Source organism: Puntigrus tetrazona, chromosome 11 (genome assembly GCF_018831695.1).
Source record: "Puntigrus tetrazona isolate hp1 chromosome 11, ASM1883169v1, whole genome shotgun sequence".
In the NCBI taxonomy this organism is placed as follows: Eukaryota; Metazoa; Chordata; class Actinopteri; order Cypriniformes; family Cyprinidae; genus Puntigrus; species Puntigrus tetrazona.
In genome coordinates this window covers 3,904,016-3,931,885 of record NC_056709.1, presented here as the reverse complement: position 1 = coordinate 3,931,885, position 27,870 = coordinate 3,904,016, and the positions used below count along the sequence as shown (strand labels likewise).

At 36.4% G+C, this 27,870-nt stretch overlaps 2 protein-coding genes, 1 non-coding gene and 2 pseudogenes across 3 annotated transcripts in view; 2 read left to right on the top strand and 3 right to left on the bottom strand.

Annotated features, from left to right (window-relative positions):
• The window catches only part of apc2 (APC regulator of WNT signaling pathway 2), a 28,456-nt gene extending 18,870 nt beyond the window's left edge, over positions 1–9,586 (top strand). The window contains 12 exon segments of the mRNA XM_043252657.1: positions 188–569; positions 932–1,006; positions 1,009–1,029; positions 1,135–1,274; positions 1,553–1,630; positions 1,799–1,915; positions 2,062–2,276; positions 2,363–2,935; positions 2,937–7,057; positions 7,060–7,149; positions 7,152–7,306; positions 7,309–9,586. Coding sequence (XP_043108592.1) covers positions 188–569; positions 932–1,006; positions 1,009–1,029; positions 1,135–1,274; positions 1,553–1,630; positions 1,799–1,915; positions 2,062–2,276; positions 2,363–2,935; positions 2,937–7,057; positions 7,060–7,149; positions 7,152–7,306; positions 7,309–7,914 — 6,573 coding nt within the window. The 3' untranslated portion in view covers positions 7,915–9,586.
• A 1,237-nt stretch (positions 9,587–10,823) lies between these two features.
• Positions 10,824–11,822, bottom strand: LOC122354347 (UPF0449 protein C19orf25 homolog). The gene is made up of 2 exons (XM_043252516.1): positions 11,662–11,822; positions 10,824–11,053 (listed from the first exon to the last, which is right to left on the bottom strand). The coding sequence occupies exons 1-2, from the start codon at positions 11,801–11,803 to the stop codon at positions 10,824–10,826; spliced, it is 372 nt and encodes a 123-aa protein (XP_043108451.1). The 5' UTR covers positions 11,804–11,822.
• Positions 11,823–12,448: 626 nt separating this feature from the next.
• LOC122354288 lies at positions 12,449–16,476 on the bottom strand (annotated as a pseudogene).
• A 784-nt stretch (positions 16,477–17,260) lies between these two features.
• The window catches only part of LOC122354345, a 16,659-nt pseudogene continuing 6,049 nt past the window's right edge, over positions 17,261–27,870 (top strand).
• On the bottom strand, positions 24,298–24,370 carry trnaq-cug. The gene has a single exon. It is a non-coding gene; the product is annotated as a tRNA-Gln (tRNA).

Genomic DNA, 27,870 nt, shown 5'->3' with positions numbered 1-27,870 from the left:
CACATTGTTCAGCCAATGGCATTTCATTTTTGACCTTGTATACAGTATCCATATGATTTCAGATTAAATATACTTTAATAAAAAAACTGGTGTGTTCAGCCAATGGCATTTCATTTTTGACCTTGTATACAGTATCAAATAGCACAATTAAAAACTGGTGTGCAAATTGCAATTTTGCGGGTTGCAGGTGGAGATGGTCTTTTGGTTGCTGTCCATGCTGGCCTCTAGAGATCGAGAGGAGATGTCCCGTACCCTTCTGGCAATGTCAAGCTCACAGGAAAGCTGCATTGCTATGCGCAAATCTGGTTGCGTCCCATTGCTTGTGCAAATACTACATGAAGGTGGCACTGGGGAAGCAGCTGGGACAGGAGGCTATAGTCGAGAAGCCCGTTCCAGAGCCAGTGCTGCCCTGCACAACATTGTGTACTCACAGCCAGATGAGGGCCAAGCGCGGCGCGAGATGAGAGTTCTACATGTGCTAGAGCAGATCCGCTCACACTGCGAGAATGGCTGGGACTGGATTGAGAACCATTTAAGTACCCCATCACCTGGTGGTGGCAAAACCACAGGTGAGCTTTGGTTAAGCTATACTCAACGTTATATAATGCGAGACTTACCATTAATTTGTTCTGAATATTCATATTCTTTAATTTGTGTGTATTAAATTCCAAACTTATGCTTATGCATGCCTAAGTACTGTTATAAGTATCAGATTACTTTTTTTTTAAGAAGTACTTATTTAGTATTTAGATTAACTAGAATTTACTATTAACTAGTATTTAGATTAACTAGAGAGGTTCAATATGGTTTATATTATCCATATTCATATTAATTAAATATGAATTCCAATATATATAAACAGTATTTATACATACTGTTAGCATGCTATAAATTAATTCATATAAGTATACTTTTACTTTGATATCCACAGAAATTCCTGAGCCAGTGGATCCCCAAATGTGCCAGGCCTTGTGTGCAATAATGAAGTTATCCTTTGAGGAAGAGTACTTGGGGCGATGAATGAACTAGGTACGTGAATACATTTTCACTAAACAGATAAAAAATAGTTGTACATAAGTTGTAAATATAGTGAGGTGAAAACACAATGAAGAAGCTTGTTTGTGCCTCTTTTAGGGGGATTGCAAGCCATTGCAGAGCTAATACAGTTGGATCAAGAACTGTATGGCATGCAAAATGAGCCAATCAATATGGCCCTCCGGCGTTATGCAGGAATGGCACTCACAAATCTTACATATGGTGATGTTGTAAATAAGGTAATTTTTTTAATTATTACATACAAGTGTGGAAGACATTGATATTTGTAGAGTCATCTCATCTCACTCCTTTACAATAATGTAATCAGTGTCCAAACTTTATAATAAATGTTGCCAGATAATTAAACAAACATGTATTTTATCTTTTGTAACAGATAATTTTGCACTTTGCTAATTAATAATAATGCATACATACAGTACCAGTTAAATGTACAACTTATATATACAATATTTTGCCTTCTTGATTTTGACAAAATGCTCTTTATTAAATTATTTAGGCTACTCTTTGCTCAAAGAAAAACTGTCTTCAAGCCATTGTTGCACAGCTTGCATCTGATAGCGAGGAATTACAGCAGGTACATAACCTATTTTTCCATACAGCAAACTATCACAATATTTATTAACATTTTGGAGAACAAATATTATGCAACAGTACATTTTAATTGTATTTTTATTTGCTTCTCTAATTTGTAATTATTTGGCCGACACAAAATAACAGCTCTGTGATTTGTCATTGCTTTTAGGTAGTGTCAAGTATACTGAGAAACTTGTCGTGGCGTGCTGATATCAACAGCAAGAGGGCTCTGAGAGATGTCGGCAGTGTGTCAGCACTTATGACTTGTGCACTGCAGGCTACAAAGGTACAATCAAGAATTTCTATGACATCCATTTATTACATTCCATAAAACTGAACATGACTGATTTACCCATTAAATTAGTAATATTTGTGCTTCAATACCATTCAGAAAGTGATGAGGAATTTTACATGGTCTGGTCTTTCCCTCAGGAATCCACTTTAAAGAGTGTCCTCAGTGCACTGTGGAATCTGTCAGCACACAGCACTGAGAATAAGGTGGCAATTTGCTCTGTTGATGGTGCTCTCGGCTTTTTGGTTAGCACTTTGACTTATCGATGCCAAACCAACTCATTGGCCATTATTGAGAGTGGTGGAGGTATCCTTCGTAATGTGTCCAGCCTTATTGCAACTCGAGATGATTACAGGTAGCATGTTTATTTGCATTCACAATAATAACAGAGATCAAAGTTTCAATGACTTCACTTAAATTCTTTCTGTTTTCCTAATTCAGGCAAATCCTCAGGGATCATAACTGCCTTCAGACTCTGCTGCAGCACTTGCGATCTCACAGTTTGACTATTGTGAGTAATGCATGCGGAACCCTTTGGAACCTGTCTGCACGTAGTCCAAAAGACCAGGAATTGCTGTGGGATCTGGGAGCTGTAAGCATGTTGCGCAATCTCATCCACTCAAAGCACAAAATGATAGCCATGGGAAGTGCTGCAGCTCTGCGAAACCTCCTCACAAATCGTCCACTTAAATATAAAGATACTGCTGTTATATCACCAGGATCCTGCATGCCATCCCTCTACATGAGAAAGCAGAAAGCATTAGAGGCTGAGTTAGATGCAAAGCATCTGGCAGAAACATTTGATTCAATCGAGAAGCAAAGTTTCAAGCATCAAAGTATAAACAAACCTTTGAGGCACATTGAAAGCCTAGCAAAAGACTACGCCTCAGATTCTGGTTGTTTTGATGATGATGAGGCACCTAATGTATCAACCAGCTTGGATACTGGAACCTTCTCTATGCTTTCCATGTTCTTGAATAATTCTAACTTCCTTAATACCCAGCCCGTAAGCGAGAGGGGAGCCTGAACAAGACGTTGAAAGCTTTCAAACTGAAAATAAAAGGTCACAACCCCCTGATGATGAAGTGACTGTGGCAGCTGAGAAATTAGCCAAGAAGATCACCAACACTGTGGCTAAAATTGACAAATTGGTAGAAGACATTACCATGCATACATCTTCAGAGGACAGCTTCAGCCTCAGCTCAGAAGACCATTTTGTGGATTGGAATTATGGGCCAGATGAGCTTCACGAGGCACGCGCCATTTCCTGTTCCCCTTGTCATCTTTCTGACACCAGCTCTTTCTTACCGAAAGAGCGTCTCAGCAGAGCACATGCCTTCTTGCATCTTAAAACAGCTAACTCCAGTTTATCCAATGACAGCCTTAACAGTGGCAGCATCAGCGATGGCTATTGTGGCAGTCAGGACCAGACTCACACCTCAGCAAAACCAACAGAACAGCGACGTCCTAATAAACTTGACCTTAAAGTAACTCATGAAGAACCAGTAAACAGTGGTCTACATATTTCAAGAGTCATGTGTCAAAATGAGATCCCTGAAAGAGATTTTGAGACAAACAAGGATGCGGTTTTGCCTGATTCAGGTTCCACTGATACAGAGAAAAGTCAAGAACCTTTTATATCCACACCTGCAACAGTATCAACTAAGGTGTCTTCAGATGCTAGTATACCAACTGTGAAGTTGTCTCCCTCCTATCAGCATGTTCCACTGATCCAAAGTGTTGCCAAGTTTGGCATTGCAAAAACTGCAATTAATGTACAGGCAGCTCAAGCAATGCGTAGGCAAGCTTGGGTTCCAACAGTGATGACTGGAGGTAGTATTAGCAAGTTTTCCCCAATATGCTCTGCAAGAAGCCCCACAATAGGGCAGCTGGAGACCCCTCAGAAGTATTCTGTAGAGAACACTCCAATATGCTTCTCTCGCTGCAGTTCTCTGTCGTCACTCTCTTCTGGAGATGGAGCTCTTGATGGACAGAGTCAGACAGAAAATGAACTTGAGAGTGACTCCTCATTAGAAATCATAGAGGTGGAAGATGTGAATGTTGAGAGAAAAGATGAAGAAGATGAGACACTTGATGACTTGAGTGACAGTCAGTTATTATTAACTGATCAGAAAATCAGCAGCTCTGATCCAACAGAGATCCCTAGTACAATCAAAAATGAGAAGAGGTTCCTTAGAGGAGTGTCTCCAGTAATTCTTGAGGACAGGACACCATCCAGCTCTTCAGAGAACTACATTCACGAAACACCTCTTGTAATGAGCCGCTGTAGTTCAGTAAGCTCTCTTGGCAGCTTTGAATCTCCTTCAATTGCCAGCTCTATTCAGAGTGATCCATGTAGTGAAATGATAAGTGGTACTGTCAGCCCCAGTGACTTACCAGACAGCCCAGGACAAACAATGCCTCCGAGTCGAAGCAAAACTCCATGCTGTGCAGAATCAAGTGGACCAGAAACACAAAATCTTAGTGGCGTAGGAAGTCAGTGGGAAAACAGTTTGCGCAAATTTATGGAAATCGCAGACTTTAAAGAAAGGTTTAACCTACCTCAAGATTTGGACACAATGATCTATTTCACTGTGGAAAAACCAATTGAGAATTTCTCATGTGCCTCTAGTCTGAGTGCCCTCCCTCTGCATGAGCATTATGTCCAGAAAGATGTGGAGCTTAAACTTACTCCTTTGCTAAACCAGCAAGACAATGATCTAGATGATTCTGAAAGGGAAGAGGACATGGACGACCAAGACCAGTATAGTGAAGGCAACTCAGATGACGACATAGAAATTCTAAAAGAGTGCATTAATTCTGCCATGCCTTCCAGGTTTAAGAAGGTAAGGTCAACTGTGATGCCCAACCTCTCAAACCAAGTTCTCAACATGCAGAGTCGAAAATCTGTGCAATTACCAGTGTATATGGTGCTGCAGAACAAAAACAATCAAATGTGTACTGGACAAAAGCTTGGAATGTCTTCAAAAGAAATCTATCATGATGATTCCTCTTACACTGACTCTGCTGAAGAAGGCACGCCCATTAATTTCTCAAGCACCACTTCCTTAAGTGATGAAACTCTCCAGTATCCACTCAGAACTAAAGGAATGAAAGACTGGCGAAGGAACAAAGAGACACAAGAGCTGATTGACATTGAGGCAAAGCGAATTGAAGACCTACGCATGTTCTCTCGCTTCCACAAACCAACTAAAATGACATGTCAGTCTCACATAGTCACAAACCAATTGAACAAAACAATCAGGCATATGGTACCCACTCAGAGATTACTTATACAGAGTAAAGAGATGACAGCAAAAATGACCCAGCAAAGGATTCAAAGCAAGTCTCCAGTTCGACACATTCAAAAGCAAGGGCAGAATCTGTCAAAAAGCATGCCACAGTTAGATATTCCTATAAGAAAGCAAAACACAGAGTTGTACCAAAATCAGAAAACCTACTCTCATGCGCAGGAAAATAATTTAGCCTTTCAGTCTAGGCATCACCCAACAACTACGGAAGTGGACAGACAAGATGGACTGATGAATAGGACAGGACAGAAACAACATTATGAATCAAGCAAGACTAATGTAATACGCAATGCTAATATACAAGATCAAGTGAACAATTATCAATCCCATCAAAAGGGTTTTCACAGAATCAAGCAAAATCTAATTTTAGAAGAAGCACCTCCATGCTACTCTTTGAGTTCCTCCCTTAGCTCTTTAAGTGATGCAGAATTTGAGGAACATCATGGAAAACCTCAGCATACATGGATAAGGAATAAACATAATATTACATCCAAACCCCAGTGTCTTCCAAAATCACAGCAAGAACGTAATCAGTTTGAAGAGAACAGCTCTCCAAGCTCAGTCAGCATGGATTCAGAAGATGATCTTTTGATAAAATGCATAACATCTGCAATGCCTCAACACAAGAAAAAACAGGCTGCAAGAAAAAAGAAAGCTGAGAAAAAGCACAAACAGAAAGCTACTCTTCAGAAAGCAACAGAGTGGAGCCCTGAAAATGACCTAGATTCTGACGAAATGGCGTCAGATAAAGACTCTGATCTCAACAGTGTTGAATGGAGAGCAATACAAGAAGGAGCTAATACAATAATTACCAAGTTACAAGCTTCAAAGTCCCAAGAACCGTCATCAGAATCTGAATCGGTTCTGTCATTTATGTCTGGATCAAGCTTTACTCCTAAAGAGAAGAAGGTATACAAAGATGACAAAAAGGCTAATAAACCACTTGATTTTGCCCCTCGTAAACCTGTCCCAAACTTGCCAGTGGTCTTCAGGGGTAGAACAGTGATATATACGCCCAAGAAGGAGACAACCCTCTCTCAAAGACCACCACCTAAAAAAGTGACACAGAAAGCAGATGCCCCTAAAAATCCAGATCTAGCTCAACACAGATCAAGAAGCCTGCACAGACTGGGCCACCCCATGGACATGCAGTTGTCATTGCCCAAAAGAAGCTCAACACCACCTGCCAGGATACCAAAGAGCTCATCTTCAGGATCATCTCAAAGTTCAACACCTTCCAGACATCCTCAGAAAAAAGTAACCTCCCCAACCCAAACCATTAAACAAGTTCCAGAGAAGGTGGTTTCAGCACCATGCAGTCCACCAGACAAAAGAGGAAGCGCTTCAAACAACAATCAGAACTCAAAATCTCCTACAGACAGGAAAACACAGAAATCCCCTGTCAGAATACCATTCATGCAGAATCCATCAAGGCAAACAAGAAACATTTCACCATTAGTAACCAACCAGCCCACTGGCATCAGCAGACAAAACACACAGATGTCAGGAAAAAATCCTACCAGCAAATCGATTGGATTTGGTTGCATGACATCTACTCATTCAAGTAGTGGTGATTCAGATCGTAATGGCTTTCTCAGACAACTAACATTCATCAAAGAGTCATCAAAAGTCTCAAGACGTGATGCTTCTTCGCGTTCTGTCCCAACATCACAGCATGCCTCACCCCGAAGAGCAGTACCAGGGGCCCCAGCAGTTTTCTTATGTTCTTCTCGTTGTCAAGAACTGAAGGAAGCAGTTCAAGGTCCAAGAAGAATGCCTGTGACTCAAAGACAAAGAGAAGTGCAGGAACAGGTGTTATATAGACAGGAATGGCTCCATCAAGAGCCACCTCCATTGATAGGGATGTCACTGTGAAACGCCCAGCTAGACGTACAAGCTCAGAAAGTCCTTGCAGGGCCTCATGAGAGAAATACACCTGGCCCAAAGCCAAGAGAAAAGAGAGGATACCTTCAAAAGATACTCCTCCTCTCCAAGTATAAATGTCTTAAGTCGGGTCACCAGCCGCTCATCTCTTCGCTCTTCATCCTCAGACTCAAGTGGACGAGCTAAAAGTGTGAAAGGAACACAACTCAGAGGCAACAGAGAGCTGGATCACGTAACTCTGACAAAGTGACCTGGCGAAGAATTCGTGATGAGGATGTTCCCCAGATATTAAAGAGCACCCTTCCACCCACCGCACTGCCCCTGTTGCCTTCACCTGAGGGCGCCAAACAAATGCCACCACTGCTGCCAGGAAAACTGCCTACTATTACTCTAGCATCACGGAAAACAAGTGATGCAACTGTTCAAACTGAAGACTACTCAGCCAACAAAACAAATTCAAGCACCTCTCCCACGATTGAAAAAGTTCTTGGCATTACAGAGGAGGTCACAAAAATGGCCCTCCCGAGGAAAATAAGCATGGCCTTTGGGAATACCCTTCAAGATGGGGATTCAGATGGATCTCTAAAAACCTACAGCACAGCATCAACCTCCACCTTTCAGTCAGTGGAAAGTACCCACAGTGGTGGTGTTGGCCATTTCCGTCAGAGCTCACCCAGTAAAGCTGTCAGGGTTACACCTTTCAACTACATCCCGAGCCCCATGGTCTGCTGCTCTCCACAGACACATGGTCAAGCACAGACAATGACAGAGAAGACAGGGGGGAAACATGAAGCATAATCAGTCCACAATTCCAAGGTTGACAAAGTACTATGCTCCTGATGCTCTAAAAAAACTCAGGTGGTAATGGATATGGTTCTCTTTACCTCGGATATTTAATGAGTCTTGTGCTTGCCAGTGCATCAGAAGGTTTACCTATCTGAAAAAAAATTCCAATTTGGATGTGAATAATTACCCATGTAGTATAGAACCTCACTGGATCCACAACATGAACCTAACCCCACCACAAATACCCATTTTTTTATACTTTTGTACAGTGATATTAATCATTGCTTGTGCTACTTGGGACAATTAATCACACATGACAAAGACTCTCGGAATTGTGTTATCCATAGATAAAAATCACGGCCTACATTTAGAACAATATGCAAATATTTCTGAGAACAACAGCGACAAATACTTTAAAAGACCATGTGCCACCTGCAAACCGGAAAAGACTGTTGTACTCTCACACGAGAACCATGTATGCACATGCCTTTATGCCACACAGGACAGGTTAAACAGCCTCTTGCCTTCACTTATTATTACTGCAGGAATATAGCATACAATAGGTAAAATCAGCACAAAATGTCTATGTAATCGTCATGGATATTTAGTGGTAATGTTGTAAATACTGATATACAACTGTAGTCTAATGCTTCCCAGAAGGCAAAATGTAATCCTGCCATTGCTACAAATAGCATGCTAAATACTCACTTATCCACTGTAAACATGTGATGTTGACTTCGCAGTTTTTTTTTTTCATTGAAAATGACAGACTGTAAGTACAACCATGAATCTCTACCCACACATTTGCATTTTTGAATATAAGATTGTTGTAATTGTCGAGTGTTCAGCAAATGTATGTAATACAATTAAGTGGCTGTACATACTCTTGCTTACTGAATGCTTTCATAATGTCATTTTGTGTAGAGTCACGGTATGCTTTAAGTATTTAAAAGCAAGCTAATGAGTAGCAACTCTGTGGATTGAGACAAATACTGGCCATTTACACTAAGTTGGGCTGAATTATAACAGACCGTTGTAGAATGTTTAAAATGGCTTCCATTCAACCAAAGCCTATTTCCAAAACTGCAGCTACACAAGCAAATATTGTAGACATATGATCAGTGTAGGTTTAACTATGGCCAATTAGCCAGCACAAAAAGTGTTTGTCTTATTTGGTGAGGTGCAGTATTTACATGGGCTTAGTTTTAACTGTAATATAGCAGCTTTACTCAATTTGTCTCTTTTAGCCAAAAAATATGCATTCTCTCTTACAATAAAGTCATTGATCCCACAAATTCTGAGAATGATACAGAGAACTACATTTATTATGGTTTCTGGGCCCTGGACAGCATCCATCGGTGGGCCCTAGAATTGTCCTACCCCCTTTATAGTGCCCCTGCCAACTGGTGTTCTCAAATTAAAGACTTTCTCTGAGAATATTGAAATTGACCAGTAACAGAGCTCAGTGTTATAAGGGCCCTTACCAGTGGTGGTCAGGATAAAGCAATATGATGCAATGTTAAATTCAAATTGACATAAAGGAAACATTTTATGCATATTTGAGAGGTCTTTGTCAAAGCATGAATTGGGTTGAGAATGTTGTTTGAAAGAATGTGGTATAGACTAACAGTTAAACAGTTGTGGCCAAGGGTTAGGGTGTCCTCAAATAAACATTCTCATAAAACCTGTGTCCTTACTTTTTCTGAGTGGAAGTAATTTATTCAAATAGTACATGCCTTCAGACTATCTTTAGGGTTGCCAGGTCTGTGTAACAACGCTAGTCCAACGGCCAATCAAAAACAGAACAAACTAGTCTACTGACCCTATCCCAACTAACAAAATTTAAAATCCCATATATGTACATATACATATTTTACATTTACTGTTATGCTCAAAAAAAACATTTTCTAAATGAAAACCACTATATAATAATCATAAACACAAGTCTTTCAGTGCTCCTCTTTCACAAAACACAATATCTAACAGTTTATGTTAGCTGTTAGAACTGGAAATATTTAAATTCAATCATTTTAGTAAAATAGAAGTTATCGGGCAACAATTCAAAAGCCCAATTCCTGCGGATTGGAGATTTGGCAGCCCTAACTGCAATAGTTAACACAGCTTCCTTTTTTATATTTTTATATTAAACTTTCATCATAAGTTTCAGACCACCTATCACCCCAAATCTGAGAGAAACCACCTACTACTAATTTTTACTAGTGTGTTTAAATTATCTTTAGGTAACATTATATATCATAAACCTTGCTTTTACTAAGCCATCGGTTTGCCAATGTGTTTTTTTTGCTGCCTTGAATTCATAAACCTAACTGAGATTTAGGTTCAGTAACTAAAAGGTTTTTAAATGTTAAGTGAGACAACAGAAACACTGTCAGACTTAGCACAATCAGTTAATTCAGTTTTTTATTCAGACTCAGTGCTACTGATTTGAGTCTTTTACCAGCCAATTATGGACCACAGCTTGACAACCAATGCAAAAAAGCTGTGAGATCTTTATAATGTAAAATTTTTGCATTTAGGTAATTAGTCCCTTAAACAGGCTATTTATCTTTACTGCTGTGTCACAGTATGTTTAAAAGGTTGTACCATAACCCTGAACTATTACAATCATCAGTAAAATCAAAAAAGCTTGGATTGTGAAATTGTAATTACTGTACATCAAAAAATGATAAATGCATTAAAACTGGACAACTTATGGAATGAACTGCACTTATCAAACACACACAACACATTAACATTGAGCAAGTAGATTTATCATAAAACAAATCAGTCAGGAATATCACAAACATAAATTGAAAATGTCAAAAGTGTCCAAGTGGCACATTGTACGATGACACTGAACTTAAATGCTACCAGCAGCTTAGCAAGGCTCTTCCATTGAAATTAGGTGTTATGCTCAATCATCAGCAGAATGAGCAAATCTCAAATTCAAAAGCTACAGAGCGAGTTGTCACAGAGCGCCTCTTGACCTCCATCACACTGTGCTCTAGAGACTCCCGGCCGCATTGCAGCTCGTCTCTCCGCCGCGTGAGACTGCCGCGTTCCTCTTGCAATCGCTCATGTAGCTCTATGTAGCGTCTGCTCTGCAGGTATCTCTTCTCCACTTCACTGCTATTGGAATTGGCTTTCAGATCTGAAAAGTCAAGGCCAAATATTACCATTATGCACGCAAAGGTGCAGCCACATCCATGTCCGACACTGCTAGCAGTAGCAAAAATGTTGGCCTGCAAGATTAAATAATAAACGTAATAACTAATTAAACAATAATAACAACAATAAAAAAGGTAAGTGGCAAGTGGCAAAGACATGGGTTTAAAAAAAAAAACAGACAACTTCAGGATTCAAATATCATTCTTATGGGATTAACATGACAAGGTGAACAATCATCATTAGAGAAATGCATAATTTGCATGAAGGCAAAACATTCTCTATATGCTCCCTGTTATATATCAGAGATTGACATTAAATAAATAATAACTTGCGGTTCTGTAATGGCTGGAAGGAATAGGAAGGTATCTCAAGAGAAAAGTAACTATTTTAAAATGTGCCCATTTCATGTTGTTGTTGTTATTATTATTATCATGTGATTCGTTAATAAAGGATTATGAATTGAAACGACTGTTTTGTTCTGTTTTCTTGTTAGTTTCGGAGGATATCAACCATGATGGATATTTTGTATTAGTTTTCTAATAGAGCGGGTGTTTAAGTGTTGAGATATCGTCGTCTGTCCGGTAACGGTACCTTCGGCAGAATCGTGTGAAACGGTGAACACCGGATCACTAGGACAGGCTCGGTTCACGTCCTCCATGATCTGCTCCACGGTCGGCGGATCCGGTCTGGATGGCAGCACCATCCGCTTCTTGCTTTTGGAACCAAAATTCATCTTGACTGGAGACGCGCCAGCTCAATTTTAAACAAGGACGTTACGTTTATAAGTGCTCATGTTGGTGGACAAACTGTGCACGGCAAACAAACTAAACTAACGGTAGGTAACGACTGACTACATTTCACATGTAGACTGTTTACTACGAGCGCCACGGCTGACACGTCACAGTGTGATTCGTCGATTTCAACAGTGATCTTTGTGATGTCTGTCGCCATCTTTAGACTCGGAGAAAAACAACATTCGTAACATGCAGAAAAACGAGAGCACGGGCTGAGGTCAGTTTACACATACGTACAAAATCACTACAATCTCACAAGAAATAAATGGTAAAATTATATATAATCGACGATCTTACAGGTTAGTATGATTGAATGATGTACAATTTATTTATATTTACTAAATAAATAAATAATTCTTAATAAATAAATTTCACAATAGCTATTATTTTATTATCCATTATTATTTTATTATTATTATCATTTCACTATATTGTGTATCTTGGTAAACAAAAACGTGAGTATGGTGACAAAATGCTTTCTATTGCACATTTGCAAAAACTCAATAGTTACATATATTTAATTTAGTTTCATGATTTAAGCAGATGATGTACTAAAAAAAAATTCTACAAGAAAGTATCTTTTCAAATGTTGTATAAAAAAATTTATTGTTGTGTGATACATTTTTTATTATAATAATAAGATTACAAAATCCCTGACAGATGCAATCAATACAATAAATTACTTCCAATAAGCAAATAAAAAACACAGTGCCTGTTGAATTCCCTAAAGTACATTTCCGTTTTGCTATGTTTGCTGAAGAAGACGTTTAACAATTTGAACAAATTTATATTAATGGTAAAAATAAAGAAACCATGTTATTAAACTAAAAAGTCTAAAGCTTCACTCCTGACTATGGCTTTGTGTAAATCAGGCATCGATTCGTCTTTACAATGAGACCACATGATACTGCTGTCATGTCTGAATTTATGTCTTCAACAGGATGTTGAATCTTTTGCAAGTTGGTGTCATCCTCAGATCACGTTAGCCACCTGTATTTCTGCATGTAGAAAAAAAAAGAAAATGTTTAAACATTAAAATAAAAACAATAAAACCTTGATAAATGCCCCATACACACATTGAAAACTTACCTTTAATCAACAGTGGGTTCAGTCTAGAGTCAGACACATGCAAGAAAAGACAGCACAGAGAGAGGGATTCATTTGGAGAAAATCATAGAACAGGAAATCGTGATGCGACTTGTCAAATATGGGGTTAATAGCTCTATGATGACGTACAGGAGCAGAACTGGGCAGTCTTCTGACTTCAGGCTCGGATGGGCCTATAGTCCGAGTTTCTCACCAGAGTCTGAAGAACTGCAAATGATGGACAAAACAAATCATAACATAATATATATATATATATATATATATATATATATATATATATATATATATATATATATATATATATATATATATACACACACACACAAATAATAAGCTAACGTCAATCTGCTTATTTTATATTTAAATAGATCATTTTGCAGTGTGTCAGGGTTGCAGTTTTCCTGCACACCAGGACAGTTTTTGGGCTACTTTTATAATGTAAGCAGCCCAAATAAAAATCTATAGATAAATAAAAATGAAAGTAAATCCCAAATGTTTTTCATCCATGTTTTAACATCAAACATAGAACTAGAACTAACTTTATCTTGTGCCACATCTTTGCCAAAAATAAGAATGCAGCATTTTTGTTGTAAAATAATTGTATATATTATATTACATTATACTGTATTTAGTGCTGTCAAACTATTAATCACAAATAATTGTATCCAATTATATATATATATATATATACACATTCAGCATATATTTTGAAGCAGTTTACATGTATTTACATTTCTGCATTTACATTAATTTAATTTATATTATAAATAAATACGTTTAATATAAAAATATATTTATATTTTTACATAATTAACTAATGCAGCACATGTACATATTATATGCAAACAAAAACATTTATCCAGATGCAATTTGACAGTAGCTAATTATATTATATTATTCTAAAAACATGAAAATTAAATATTAAAGTTTTATCAATTTAATTAGACTGAAGTTTTTAAATAAATAAATGAATAGCAAAGAAATTAGGCAAAATCATGGGGCCATAAAAGGTATGTTTACATGCATTCTCAAGCATTTGCTTTCATAACAGTTGTAAATTATCTAGGTGAAAAATTGATCTGTCTAAATCGGTTTGTTTACCTATATTTGGAGTGCAACCTTGTTATTTGTCTGCTTGCTGTAATCTCTGAGACCTCCTTGAACAGCATTAATCATTATCATTAATCAGCATTAGTTATGTGATGAAATCTGAGCAGTGGCATAAAACTACTAATATATACAGTATATATATATATATATATATATATATATATATATATATATATATATATATATATATATATATATATATTGTTTTAGTATATATTTTTTATCCATCATATATTCTAACGCTTTTATTAGATGTAAATCTGACAATTCAGATGTTTACAATTATTTCATGTTATCAGTCATGGTGCTGATTGTATCGGTTCCAAATATCCATTCAAAATTGTCCATCTTAATCTTTTCTTATCTTCAGACTATTTAGTTAATTGATTATCAAGTATGCTGTCAAATAAGATTAAAAAACATTCTGGAAAAAGATTGGTGTTTTGTATCAGCTCTTATGTTGCGTACCCTCTCTAGTGGCGTTCTCAGCTGCTGACATGGCCTTCCCTCCTATATTGTTGACCATCTCGTCTACTCTGGCTTCATGCTTCAGGAAAAATGGCCGCACCACATGCCTGTACAGAACTTGAGAACCGTTCCAGGAGACTGGAGCCATGCACCACAACAGGAACAAGCACTAAAAGACACACACAAAAACGTGGATAACTAGTCATCATTAACACGATTCTGACATTTTGCTCACAGTTCTGACTTTTGTTTCTATATGAGATGTAAACTTGTGGCTGCGCGTCCTGATTTTCGGCGTGTTTCTAGGTCAGCATATTTTGTTGACCCTGGAACAACATTTTAATCCCAAAATATATTACCATATCTCTACACCTAAACCTACCCTTACTTATGAGTAATGTCTAATTTAATTATGTAACTGAGCACAAAACTCTTATTGTAAGCCTAAACTTCATAAAACTATAAACTGGTTCTTTGAATCTGATTGGCTAATCAGTGTTGTTCGAGGTCAACAACGATGTTGGCCTAGGGGCGCATCAAACTCAGCAAAATCTGGTTCCGCCCCATCAAAATTGGACTTTATAACTGCAATTGCGAGTTTATACAACAATTAACAATTCTGGGTGAAAAAGGTTGAAAAAATGTTGCAAAGTTACCTTTTTCTTTTTTATTAAGTGGCAGAAACTGCCTCCGAACAACACTGAATGTCACAGATAAAAATATATGGACAAACCAACAGATGAAAGAGCTTGACCTCTTACCATGACAAAGGAAGGCAGAATCTTTGTGCCAATCAGAAGAAAGGAGCTGGTAATAGCGTGATCAAATCAGATATTAACCAGCGCCTTGTTCTACCTACCTTACACACATAGTAGAAAGGAAACCAGTGGAGAAAAATATCAGAGAAAGAATTCGCCCACGCTGAAGAAGCCGTGGGTGCAGTATGTCAGCCATTGTGTGTCATCCTCCTTATCAGGGCTTTCTATTGCTTTGATACTGAAAAAATGTAAACAGAACAAATTCTGAATACTCTCGAGTTATGAAAACAAAAAAACAAAACATTACATTAATTGATTTATTAGGTTACAACAACTTGGTTTTAAAATAAAGCACATAACTCACGAGTAATATGCAGGATAAACAAAACCAATCAGATTACAGAGCAGAGAAGCACCGTATCCAAATAATAAATAGGCTCCGGTCACACCAGCAGCACCTGTTGGACGAAATGCATAAAATGTCCTTCTAAAACAGTGTAAACAGAAACAAAGTCACATGTAAAATGACTGTAAATAACTAGCTGTCATGTGTAGCTGTTTTTGGATCTCAAATGCAGTCGTTAGCGCTATTTTTTTAATGTAGACTAGAGTTAGATGTGGATGGGGTGAAGGCAAAGTCACGGATTGGTTACGTCAGACAAAATCTCCTTTGAGAACTTCATTATTCAGAAACGGAAGCTATTTTCCGTCCTTTTCATAAGGGAGAGATTATTTTCTCCTCATTTATGATGTAATGAGGCTATTTGTTATTTATTTCACGCGCGCGCGTGCGTGTGTGTGTATCAAAGCAGCTTCGACTAACTTGAGCACCTGTTACATCACAATTTAAGATGAAGGCATGATAACAGCACTTTTTATTAAATTTACAAACATGAAACGGGCTTTATATAAAACCAGGACTTACCGAGCGCTAAATAGCGTTTCTTGATGCCTGTTTTTTCTTCGATTTTATTGAGGCAGTCAGTGACTATATTCTTCTCGTTCAAAAAAGCCTCGACGCGGTCTCTTATCTTCGCAAATATGGTAAACATCGCGGCTTGAAAGGAAAGTGTAACGTTATGAAGGTAAACGCAAGCGTGTGAATGATAACATGAAGCGAGTCTGTAGGATAGTTTCGCTGACTGGACAGACTCAATCCGCTTACTGTCAGACTAGTGACGCGTCTGTGGGAGGATCAGGACCTATGACTGACAGCTAAAGACACCAATTGCACGACCTTTAATGACATTCTCAATTGAATTTAAATGCATTAATGAACTTTAGTTTGGTTGTCGCCCCATTGATTATGTAATCGATATCAACAGTTTTAACCACTAGATAATTACGTCACTCTTTGTTTCTGCAGGACTGGAATTATCCGAACTGTGCCCAAATAAATGTTTGTTTAATAATATCTGCGTATCTAAGCCAATTTAACCGTTATATTTCTCCGCTCTCTTTCTGCCAAGAGGAAGAAGAGTCTATTCGACATTTGTTCTACTTCTGTTAAACAATTTTGGCTTCAGATATCAGCTTTCCCTGCTTCTTGTATTCCACCAGCTCCGTGTAATATTTCCGTCTTTTCCATCCTCACGTTTCTCACAATAAAAGAGTTTTGAGTTTTTTTCTCAAGATGCACACCAGTAATGCAGTAATGCTTAACCTGAAGGCACGTTTATGAAAGTTTCTCAAACGTCCTAACTGAATGCGCCTAATCCTGTTTTAAGACCTGTCCGTGAAACCGGGCCTAAATGTGCCATATGATTGGTAAACGCCATATCCAGAAATATACGTTAAATATAAACACGGGTGCATATTAGGCTTCTGATTTTCGCGTTTACTGGAAACGGACAGACAGGTATTCGAATGCGCTGAGCCCCGAGCAAGCTCGTACACGTCGTTATGGCGAAACTGGGAATAACCTAAGGCACACGTTACCTCAGAAAATAAAGAGCCGCCTTTGTTTTTAATGACACGGAGATAAGATGCAGACCAGGACAAAAAAGTCTTTCAGAGCCGTAAAGTACACGTTATTTGTGTTTTGCTACATCTTCTGGGTAAGAGCTCTTCTCTTGTAATAAATGTAGTCTGCTGATTTATGGAGCAGCATATGCGTTTATGTGTGTTTTTTTTCTTTTGCATAGGATGAAAAGCAAAAGTGAAAAGTATAGCTGGTCCTTTAAGCTTGATTACGCCAAAGTCAGTGGGTTAAAGAGCATCAAATATTTAACATTAAAGGGACACTTTCTTTAAAAATTCTTTTAAAAATCTGATTCTTTATGACACTTGTGTGACTATACACTTGAAATGACTCTATCTAAACAAATATGTTTGTAACAGTATTATAAGTAAAGTATAAATAAAGTGTGGACACCGTGAACCTTCACTTGAATTAACTAAATAAATTGTAGGCTAATGCATGAATTAAGTGACATTCACTTGTTATTTTATAATTGCCTTAAGCATCTACATTTTTACATATCATATATGAGTGTGCAATATGAAGAATCAATTCAGATAAGGAATAAAGCTTGAAGCTGAAGTGAGATACGCATTTTATCTAAAAAGGCATTTACCTGGAGTGCTTGATCTCAAAATATGTATCAGTGTATTTGCCTTCAAAATAACACATTATATGAACTAAAGAAAATGTTATAGGACCCTAAAGTTAATAAAGGTGATGAAGATGAATATCTGCTCAGTAAAACAAAAGTATCCCACCTTACCAGAACAATTTCTTTTGAAATATATGCATATAAAATTATATTTAATGTTGTTGAACTACTGTATGTTGTTGAGTAAATTTGAATGAAATGTAAGCATTGAAGACATTTCAGACTAATGAGTTTTGTTGTGTTAAAGGTGTTCAGTGCTGTTTTAATTGCTGTTGGAATCTATGCCAAAGTTGCCAAAGAGTCAGGTATTTAAACAACATATTCAAAATATGTGTGCATATTACATTATACCGTATTATGCCTAAATCAGTATCATTGTAATAAATATGTGTACTATCATGTACATTTTATGCTATATTTTCTTCGCCGGTGCTTCACAGATGCAGTGGACACGCTGATGGCAGATCCAGCTCTTCTGTTGATCACCGTGGGTACTCTCATGTTCACCATCACGTTTTTTGGCTGTTTCGGAGCTCTGCGCAACATCTCCTTGCTGCTCAACATGGTCAGATATGCTTACCTTACCCTTACCCTGTGTGAATTTAGTTTTTCACATGCTCACAAGGAAATCATATTTGTCCAGTTTGTAGGAATTTTGTTTGTCATTCTGCTTCTTCAAATAACGGCCGCTGTTTTGGGCCTTCTGTTCTCTGAGAGATAGAAAGAATTCGCAAAAGTAAGAAGAACAAACTTTAAGCCAATTTTGGAGAAATTATGCGATGTTTAAAATGATCACTTTGATATTTGCTGGTATAGGTTCAAGAGAGGACAGAGCAGCTGATGATGAAGGCCATTGTATACGCTATCGTGATGATCAGGACCTGGAAAATGTGATTGATTTTGTACAAAAAAAGGTGAATGAAATTCACATATAATTCATACATATATATATATATATATATATATATATATATATATATATATATATATATATATATATATATATATATATATGTGTGTGTGTGTGTGTGTATGTCTGTATGTATATATATATATATATATATATATATATATATATATATATATATACACATACAAAAATCATAGGGCCTATCATACACCAGTCCCAACGCGGTGCAAGGTTAAAATAGGGCCCATAATGTGAAATATTATTACAAGTTAAAATAGGTTTACATTTTAAAATTAGCATTGTAACTTAGTCTAATACTGATTTGCTTCTCTAGAATCATCTATATTAATAGTAGTGACATTATGAATATCCTCACTGTTACTTTTCATCAGATTTATGTATTCTTGCTGAACAGTAGTGTGGGTATGTAAGACTGTTGGAATGCATGCAACTTGACAGAGGTCAAAGATTACACTATTATTTATTTATCATTACATTTTACTATATCCTTTAGTTCAAGTGCTGTGGCGTGGATTCCTATTTAGACTGGTCCAAAAACATTTACTTCAACGCATCTGACCAGAACCCCAGTCTGGAGGCCTATGGAGTGCCCTTTTCCTGCTGCATACGGCTCAAGAATGAGGTCAGATAGTCAAAATCAAATAGCAATGTTAGTATTTGTTACTGCAATTAATTGATGAAACATTTAAATGTTTCTTTTTTTACTTTTTTTTTTTTAGTGCTGGGCAACAATTAATGGCAATTATTCTAAACTAAAATAAAAGTTTTCCTGTGGATAATATATGTGTGTGCTGTGTATACTTAAAAACACACACATGCATGTATATATTTAAAAAAATGTTTATATATACATGTACATATACATCTAAATACAAAGTAGACACATATATTTTAAACAAAAACTTTTATTTTGGAATTGCAATTAATGCATGTTAGTTGTTTTCCAGCACTATTTTTTCTTATTATGCTATGCACTTTTCTTTTTGTTAGAATTTTAAAAATACTACTTTAAAAATAACGCTTAAGACTATTTGGAATATTCAGGATGGAAAAAACAGACAGCTAAGGTATGAAAATATGCATACTGGAATTTTAGTCTTTTGTTGTATTTATATTTGCATACTGAACTATTGGTAACACTTAGGTGTCATTTGTTAACATTAGTTAACGTTAACAAATGTATTAACTAACATGATCTGTTAACGTTCTTAAAATACAATCATTCATTATTAGTTCATGTTAGCTAACAGTGCATGAACTAATGTTAACAATCGCAACTTGTGATTTTAAGGATGTATTAGTAAATGCATAAATTAGCATTAACTAAGATTAATAAATGCTGTAGAAATATAGTTAATTCTTAGTTAATGTTAACTAATGTTGTTAACTAATGAGCCTGTCACAAATGTAAAGTGTTACCGAACTGTTAATAGCAGAGTCAGTCAAAACATGTTTTATTTCATATATAGTTACATGGAGGACATAAAATATTACCTTTGTACTCATTTTAAATGAATTAGTCAAATCATTTAAAAAGTATTCTACCTCATATAAACTGTTTTAATTCATGCGCAGACTGTGTTCAACTCTATATGTGGCTATGAGAGCCAGAAGTTGAAGAAGAGTGTGGTGAGTCGGCTCATCTACACCACTGGATGTCTGGAAGAAATCGTCTGGTGGGAAAACAGAATCTTCTGCTGGTGGGAGGATGACCCTTGTCTACTGTGCATCGAGGTTAGGCACGCATCTTTTATAATGTCATCCCTGCAGTGCTTGATTACTGAGGCAGCTCTTAAAAACTATTTAATTTGTTTATATATATATATATATATATATATATATATATATATATATATATATATATATATATGTATATATATATATATATATATATATATATATATATATATATATATATATATATATAGCTTATTTTGAACTTTTAAATACCTCCTAATTTAACTGAAATTAAATGCTTTTTCTAATGCGATTCAAATTTTTAAAAAAGGTAAAAAAGTTCACCAAAAGGCAGATTGGAACCTAGTGATTTGTTGTCAAAATATGGCTACATATTCAATAAATCCAGATGAAACTAAGCGGAATATTGCGTGGATCGTCAGTGATCTACGGTTCTGTGCATTAACTGTCGCTTCTTTAGAAAATAGCAGATTTACGCTAATTAAAAGCTGTCTCTACTGATGAGATGCGCATGAATATATTGACGAATATATCCCCGCAGCCCTATTTCAAAACATGTAACGGTTGTTGTATGCAAATAACCGTTTCTTTGTAACGCTGACTATCCCAATCACACGTTGCTGGGTGGAGTTAGTGTAAATAGCCTCTGCCAACAAGGCAGGCTGTTTGCACTTAGTGTAAATGAACACTGTTTTCAGAAGGCCTGTATGTGAAACAATGGCAAATCTACTGTTGTTTACTGTTGTTTAACTTAATATTAATTCATTTAATCTATATATTTATTAGTAATTACATCAAGTTCACAAATCAATTAGGAAAACATACTGATTATCACGTTATACAGTAATGGACTTAATCATGATTAATTGCAAATTTAAAACACTAGGATTTGAGAGCTTATGCGCAGAATTATGACAAAATGTATTACGAAGAAGAACTGCACCTGTTCAGCAGTAGCTGCATCAGAGCTAACATTTGCATCATGATAACGTAAATGTATGAGATTAATAGTACACTTTACTCAAAATCGATTGTCTGAAATAACTTCCTTTTGCTATCACGCGTGGGTTTTGGCCATTTACTGCCTTTTACGTATCGCTGTACAAATTAGCATGTTGTTATGAAAATACAAATCTCCAGAAAATCACATACAGACCATATCCATCAGAATTATGTGTTTTATTATCTTATATAATCTATAGTGGCTGTTGCTTACAAGCTTAACATGTAAGCTCTGGCTAAAACTCAAACGTTATTCAGTTCTTAAGCTGTCGGATATAAATTGCATTCCGAATATAATACACATTAGTAAGGATCTATTAAAATGTTTATTTGTCTATATACACTTAGGGTGGCGCTGTACATTATAAAAATAACTCAAAAAACTGCAGTCGATGAACAGCTCTGTTATTCTGGCAGCGACTACACTTTTAAAAAAGCCCAATTGTGTGGAAACCTCTCTGCAATGATGGTAAAAAAATTTATGTGTTAAACATTATTGATTGCGTTTAGACATTTTATGTTGACAGCTCTAATATATATATATATATATATATATATGTGTAACAAAAAGCCAATGAGCATGCAATCTTCTCAGTACAAATGTTAGTCTTTTGTTATTAATGCTTCACAGAACATTCTTGAATTTACAGTAATATGGATCATCAGGTTTCCCCCCCAAATTTACATACAGCAAATTTGCGTAAAAGGTTCTCTACTCAGCTCATTATAATAAACAGCCACCCAGAGTACACTTGACCACAGTAAAGCACATACTGAGCCACTAGAAATATTATCTCTGACTTGACAGCTCATACCTGATATGTGTAGGACTGTGCAAAGGACTGTATAAAACTCATATGTAAAAATTTAAAACAAAAAGGTAAAGTAAAACTCTTAGCATTAAGGATGATAAGCATTTTGTCTGTTCTTCAGATATGTATGATGTCACTGGCTTCAGTGCAGCCGTCAAAACCGACGAGTTAATGAGAAGAAGAAGAAACATAACAGGAGGCGAAAACCTTTGCTGCAACAGAAAGTCTTGACTTGTTTTATACGCTTACTTTTCACAGTGCAGGCATTTGGAATTCAGTAATGCATTGCATTTAAAATACCAAGTTATAACATGTTACAAATTAGCAAATAATGTGATTATTATTCTATATTATACTGTGAGTTATTAAGTCAAAAGCTGTGAATTAAATTCAAGGCTAACATAAAAAACTATATTTCTTTCCTGTGCTTGTGTTTATCTGTTTTGTTAATAAAATATAGTTTACAACATGCTGTCTTGTACTTTTAACACTTGCAATATTCAATTACTATAAAATTACTAAATTGATTCTTAAAATAGATATTATGTAATTACACTGTTATTATTATGTAATTATAATATAATTACAAATATGTAATAACACAGATCCCAGTGTAAAGCCTAATAGTGGGACTGCTGCTGAAACTAGAATGTATTTAAAGAAGAACACATGTATTGGATGGTTTGCTTTTTATCAAACCCATGCCAATGAAATTGAACTGAGCAGGGTTGTAATCACGGGAGCTCGTTGATCACAGTGTGCGGAGCATTCAGGTTTTTCTCCCGAGAGGTGACTCAATGTGCTCTAAAGTTACGGAGGGGGTTGTATCCAGGTTTAATAGTGTCTGGACAGCGAAAGGCTTCCTTGATGAAAGAGCCGTGCTGGGTCATAGCAACAAATCCATCCTTGTGTGGCATCATCTTTATCACTGGACAGTAGACAAACTGGATGTACAGCAAACTACCTATAATGAATGAAATCAAGCAACTGAATCAAACATGAAAAACATTTCATCAAGTAAATTTTATCATAGTCTTTTTTTAGTCATAAGCAGGTATCATGCACAACAGTGAACCGTCCTCACCACTAGAGACATCCCAGACCTTGATGGTTTTGTCCAGTGATCCAGTGAAGATGTATTTATCATTTACTGAGAAGACCGCATGAGGACGCCTTCAAAATAAAAACCCTTAAGAATGGAACAAGACAACATGTTTTATTAATCTCACACAACAGTTGTTTGTTGCCAACATTATACGTTATCGTAGGCTTGCTCCAACTGCAGAGCACATTGAAAAATAATGTATTAAGTGACTAGTTCTTGTTGACTTGATTTAAAATAGTAAATAGGAATAGGATATGTACTGAGTTAGCTTTCAATTAAATGCTGGCCAGTCCAAAAGTGCCAGAAGAGAGGTCAGATGGCCTCTTTTCTTTAAACCTGTTGTAATAGCAGTCATTCTTAGAAGACATGTTTTCAAGTGATGGACCACTCTACTATAACAAGGGGAATTAGCTCTCTACAGAGACAGACTGCATGCTGTGCTGGCTATAAAAGCTTTTGAGGCTCACTTCTCTCAAAAACTTTTTCGAACCAGGTCCTGCACACATTGGCAGCAAAGCAGGTCTCACCAAGATTTGATTCAGACCACTGGATTGAGAATCCAGAGTGGTAGCCATTACACCACAGAACCTTGACAGGAGCAACTGTTGCTCACAGAGCAGACAGATCAGATCCCAGTTATTTTTAGCGACTGACCCCATGGATCATAAACATATAATTAAACTATAATGATCTTTTAGAACTTCAGTCCAATTGACTTGGTCTGCATTACTGGGAATGGAATATAATTTTTGCTTATTAGTACGGCTTAAACTGAATCACTAATGTTGCAAAGTTTTTGGACCGGTCTTGCACACATTGGCAAAAGCAGGTCCCACCGAGATTTGAACTTCGGATCGCTGGATTCAGAGTCCAGAGTGCTAACCATTACACCATGGAACCTTGACAAGAGCAACTGTTGCTTACAGGGCTGACAGAGGGTTGGTTCCTAGTTATTTTAGTCACTGACACAGTGGATCATAAACATAGGATCAAACTAAGGATCTTTAGAATGTCAGTCCATCTGACATAGTTGGTATTACTGGGAATGCCCACAAAAATGTCATATCCAATATGCCGTGGGGACAACATAACATTCAAATCAATTTGCTGAGAACCAGGCACCTGATCTTTACTTTTTGTTATAATTTTGATAGATTTTTGCTTGGTTCAATGCTGAAAAGTTGCCTCTTACACTGTAAAAATGACTGATTTTCATGAGGAGGAAAATGTGAAAATGTTACCAGTAAGAACCTGTTAAATGGTTAGTGCGTAATTTTGCTCGATTGCTCCTGTCTGCCATGAGGTTGTGTGTTTATGTAGCTTGCTCTTCTGTTTATCACTCGCTGTTGTTTAAAGCGATCAAATATAACTTAATTCCCTCCATATTTCTGATATCAAGCTAATCTGACTAATTTGACTGTTGATCATTCGATTTAAATCTAAAACTGTGTAACGTGGGAGCCTGTTTCTCAATTGTTGCAGATTTTAATATGTTGGTAGTGAAAAAAATTAATTAGGATCATTATTCCTAGACATGCTGAACTCTATTGGGGTTAAAACAACATGTGTCAGGACCATATGTTAATGGTTTTGAAATTCTGCAGCAAAGTGATATTATTTCAGATCGTTGTTCAGGTATTGTGTGAACTGCATATAGCTAAAACGCTAAACTCTGTAGCTTGTTACAAGTATGGTAGAACCATCACTTCCACCACAAAAGAGTGCTTTGTAAGTAATCGCTGACTTATCTCAATTCGTTGCTAGCACATCCTATGATGCAGAAAAACTTGATGATGTAACAGAAACTATGTACTCTTTCTTTTTCTAGCACTTTAGATACAAGTTGTTCCTTTATGTTTAAGAAAGATGAAAGAAACAATCGAACTCTGTGGTATAACTCTGCACACTTCGCACCCCTAAAGAGAGCAGCCCAGAAAATGGAGTACAAAATGGAGAAAAACAAACTAGAACTATTCCATTATAGCCTGGCGGAAAGTACCCTATTGCACAGAAAAGCATTTTTGTCTCTTTTAGAAGAAAATGAAACCTAAACCCAGTATTTATAATACAGTGACTAAATTAACAAAAAAATTGTGTCAATAGGTTCTGACATTCCCTAAAGAATACAGAAGCAATGACTTTATGAACTACTTTACTTCGAGATTAATACTATCAGAGCTAAAAATTGTATCTCAGATTCCAATCCTCAGATTGTGCACTATAAATCCGCTGAGGAAAAATTCCAATAATTCTCTATTATAAGAGAGGAAAAAGAATTGTGCGAGCTTGTTAAATCATCTAAACCAACAACATGTATAGAGGTTCAACAGCCCCTATTCCACCTAAACTATTAAAAGAGCTACTTCCAGAGTCATATACTATGTACTGAGTATTAAAAAAGACTCTAGTTAATTACAGAGCAATCTCAGAATCTCCCCTTTCTTTCAAAGGTACTAGAAAAGGTAGTATCCTCACAACTATATTCCTTCTTAGAAAAAATGGTATCTGTGAAGATACCATTCTATCTTCTATCATCTGATCGGTGGTTGTATCTTGTTATTAGTGCTATTGGATCTCAGTGCTGCGTTCGACATGATCGACCACAACATTTTCTTGAATAGACTAAAAAACAGCAGAATTGCCTTGGCATGGTTCAAATCATATTTATCTGACCACCCATCAGTTTGTAGCACTAAATGAGGAGAGTATCATATCATGAAATGTGGAGTACCTCAGGCTCAGTACTAGGGCCATTACTTTTTATGCTTTAAATGTTACATCTGGGAGATATTGACATGGTGTTAGCTTTCTCTGTTATGCTAATGATATTCAGCTCTATTTTTCTTTGTGGCCCATTAGCACACACAAATTGAGAAACTAACAGAATGCATAGTTGATATAAAAAACTTGATGATGAGCAACTTGTTCATGTGTAAATTCTGAAAAAAAAGGTGTTAATTATTGGACCTACTCAGTGTAAAGATCTGAAGATTTATAAGCCACCAAATAAACACAGAGGTAGCACAATCTGAGCGTGTAACACAACATCAAACCTCTGACAGCATGGTTAAACCATGAACCCTATAGAAACATATCAAGACTTAATATTTATATTTATATGCACTCCATATACTACTTTAATGCGCTATCGTTATTCCTGTCACATATACACTGCAAACCCAGTTATGCTGAGGCTTAACACTATTTTTGTGATGTAAATGTCAGAATCTATTAAAACATTTATTTCATACTGTTATAAACAATCCCTTACAAAATAGTAAAAGTAGGCTATAGTGTGTTTGGGGAGTTTTTGTATTACCAGTTGTAGCCTATAAACATAGTTCAAATACCATGTTTAACTATGGTTAGTGTAGTAAAACATTAAGCACCATGGTTTCACCTATAGGTAACTGTGGTTTGTGGTTGTATAATCACAGTTAATTTTCTAAGGGATATTTTCACCTTATTCCCTCACCTTGTACTCCATGATGTGATTCAGATTTTCAAAATCTATGTTGGTAATGAAAAAATTAATTAGGATCATATTCTAGACATGCTTCTGAATACTATTAAGTTAAACAACATGTGTCAGGACCATATGTTAATGGTTTGAAATTCTGGCAATAAGTGATATTATTTCAGATCGTTGCTCTGATATTGTGAACTGCATATAGCTAAAACATTTAAACTCTGCAGCTTATTACAAGTATGGTAGAATCCATCGCTTCCACCACAAAAGAAAGTGCTTTGCAAGTAATCTTGCTTAATTTATCTCACTTAATTCAGTACATCCAGTGATGCAGAAAAACTTGATGATGGCAGACAATCTATGTACTCTCTTTTTTCCCAGCACTTTAGATACAGTTAAACCTTACGTTTAAGAAAGATGAAAGAAAACAATCTAACTCTGTGTGTATAACGAGCACACTTTCGCACCCTAAAGGCAGCAGCCCAGAAAAATGGAGTACAAATGGAAAAAAAAAATGAACCTATTCCGTATAGCCTGGCGGGGAAAGTTCTCTATACGCACACAAAAGCGCCCATTAAAAACTGATAGATCTGATTTTTGGTCTCTTTTAGAAGAAAACAACCTGACACCCAGCATTTATGCAATACAGTGACTAAATTAATAAAAAATAAAGTGTCAACAGGTGCTGACGATTCCCAAGAGTATGCAGTGCAGCAAATAGACTTTATAAACTACTTTACTTCTGAGATCAATAACACATCAGAGCTAAGAATTGCAACCAATGCAGTCAGTCAGCTACAGTATTACATCATATAGTGCCACTATAAATTTCTGAGAAATCTAATAATTTCTATTATAAGAGTAAAGAATTGTACAAGCTTAGTTAAATCATCTAAACTTACTAAATATGTGTGTTTTGGGAGTTTTATTA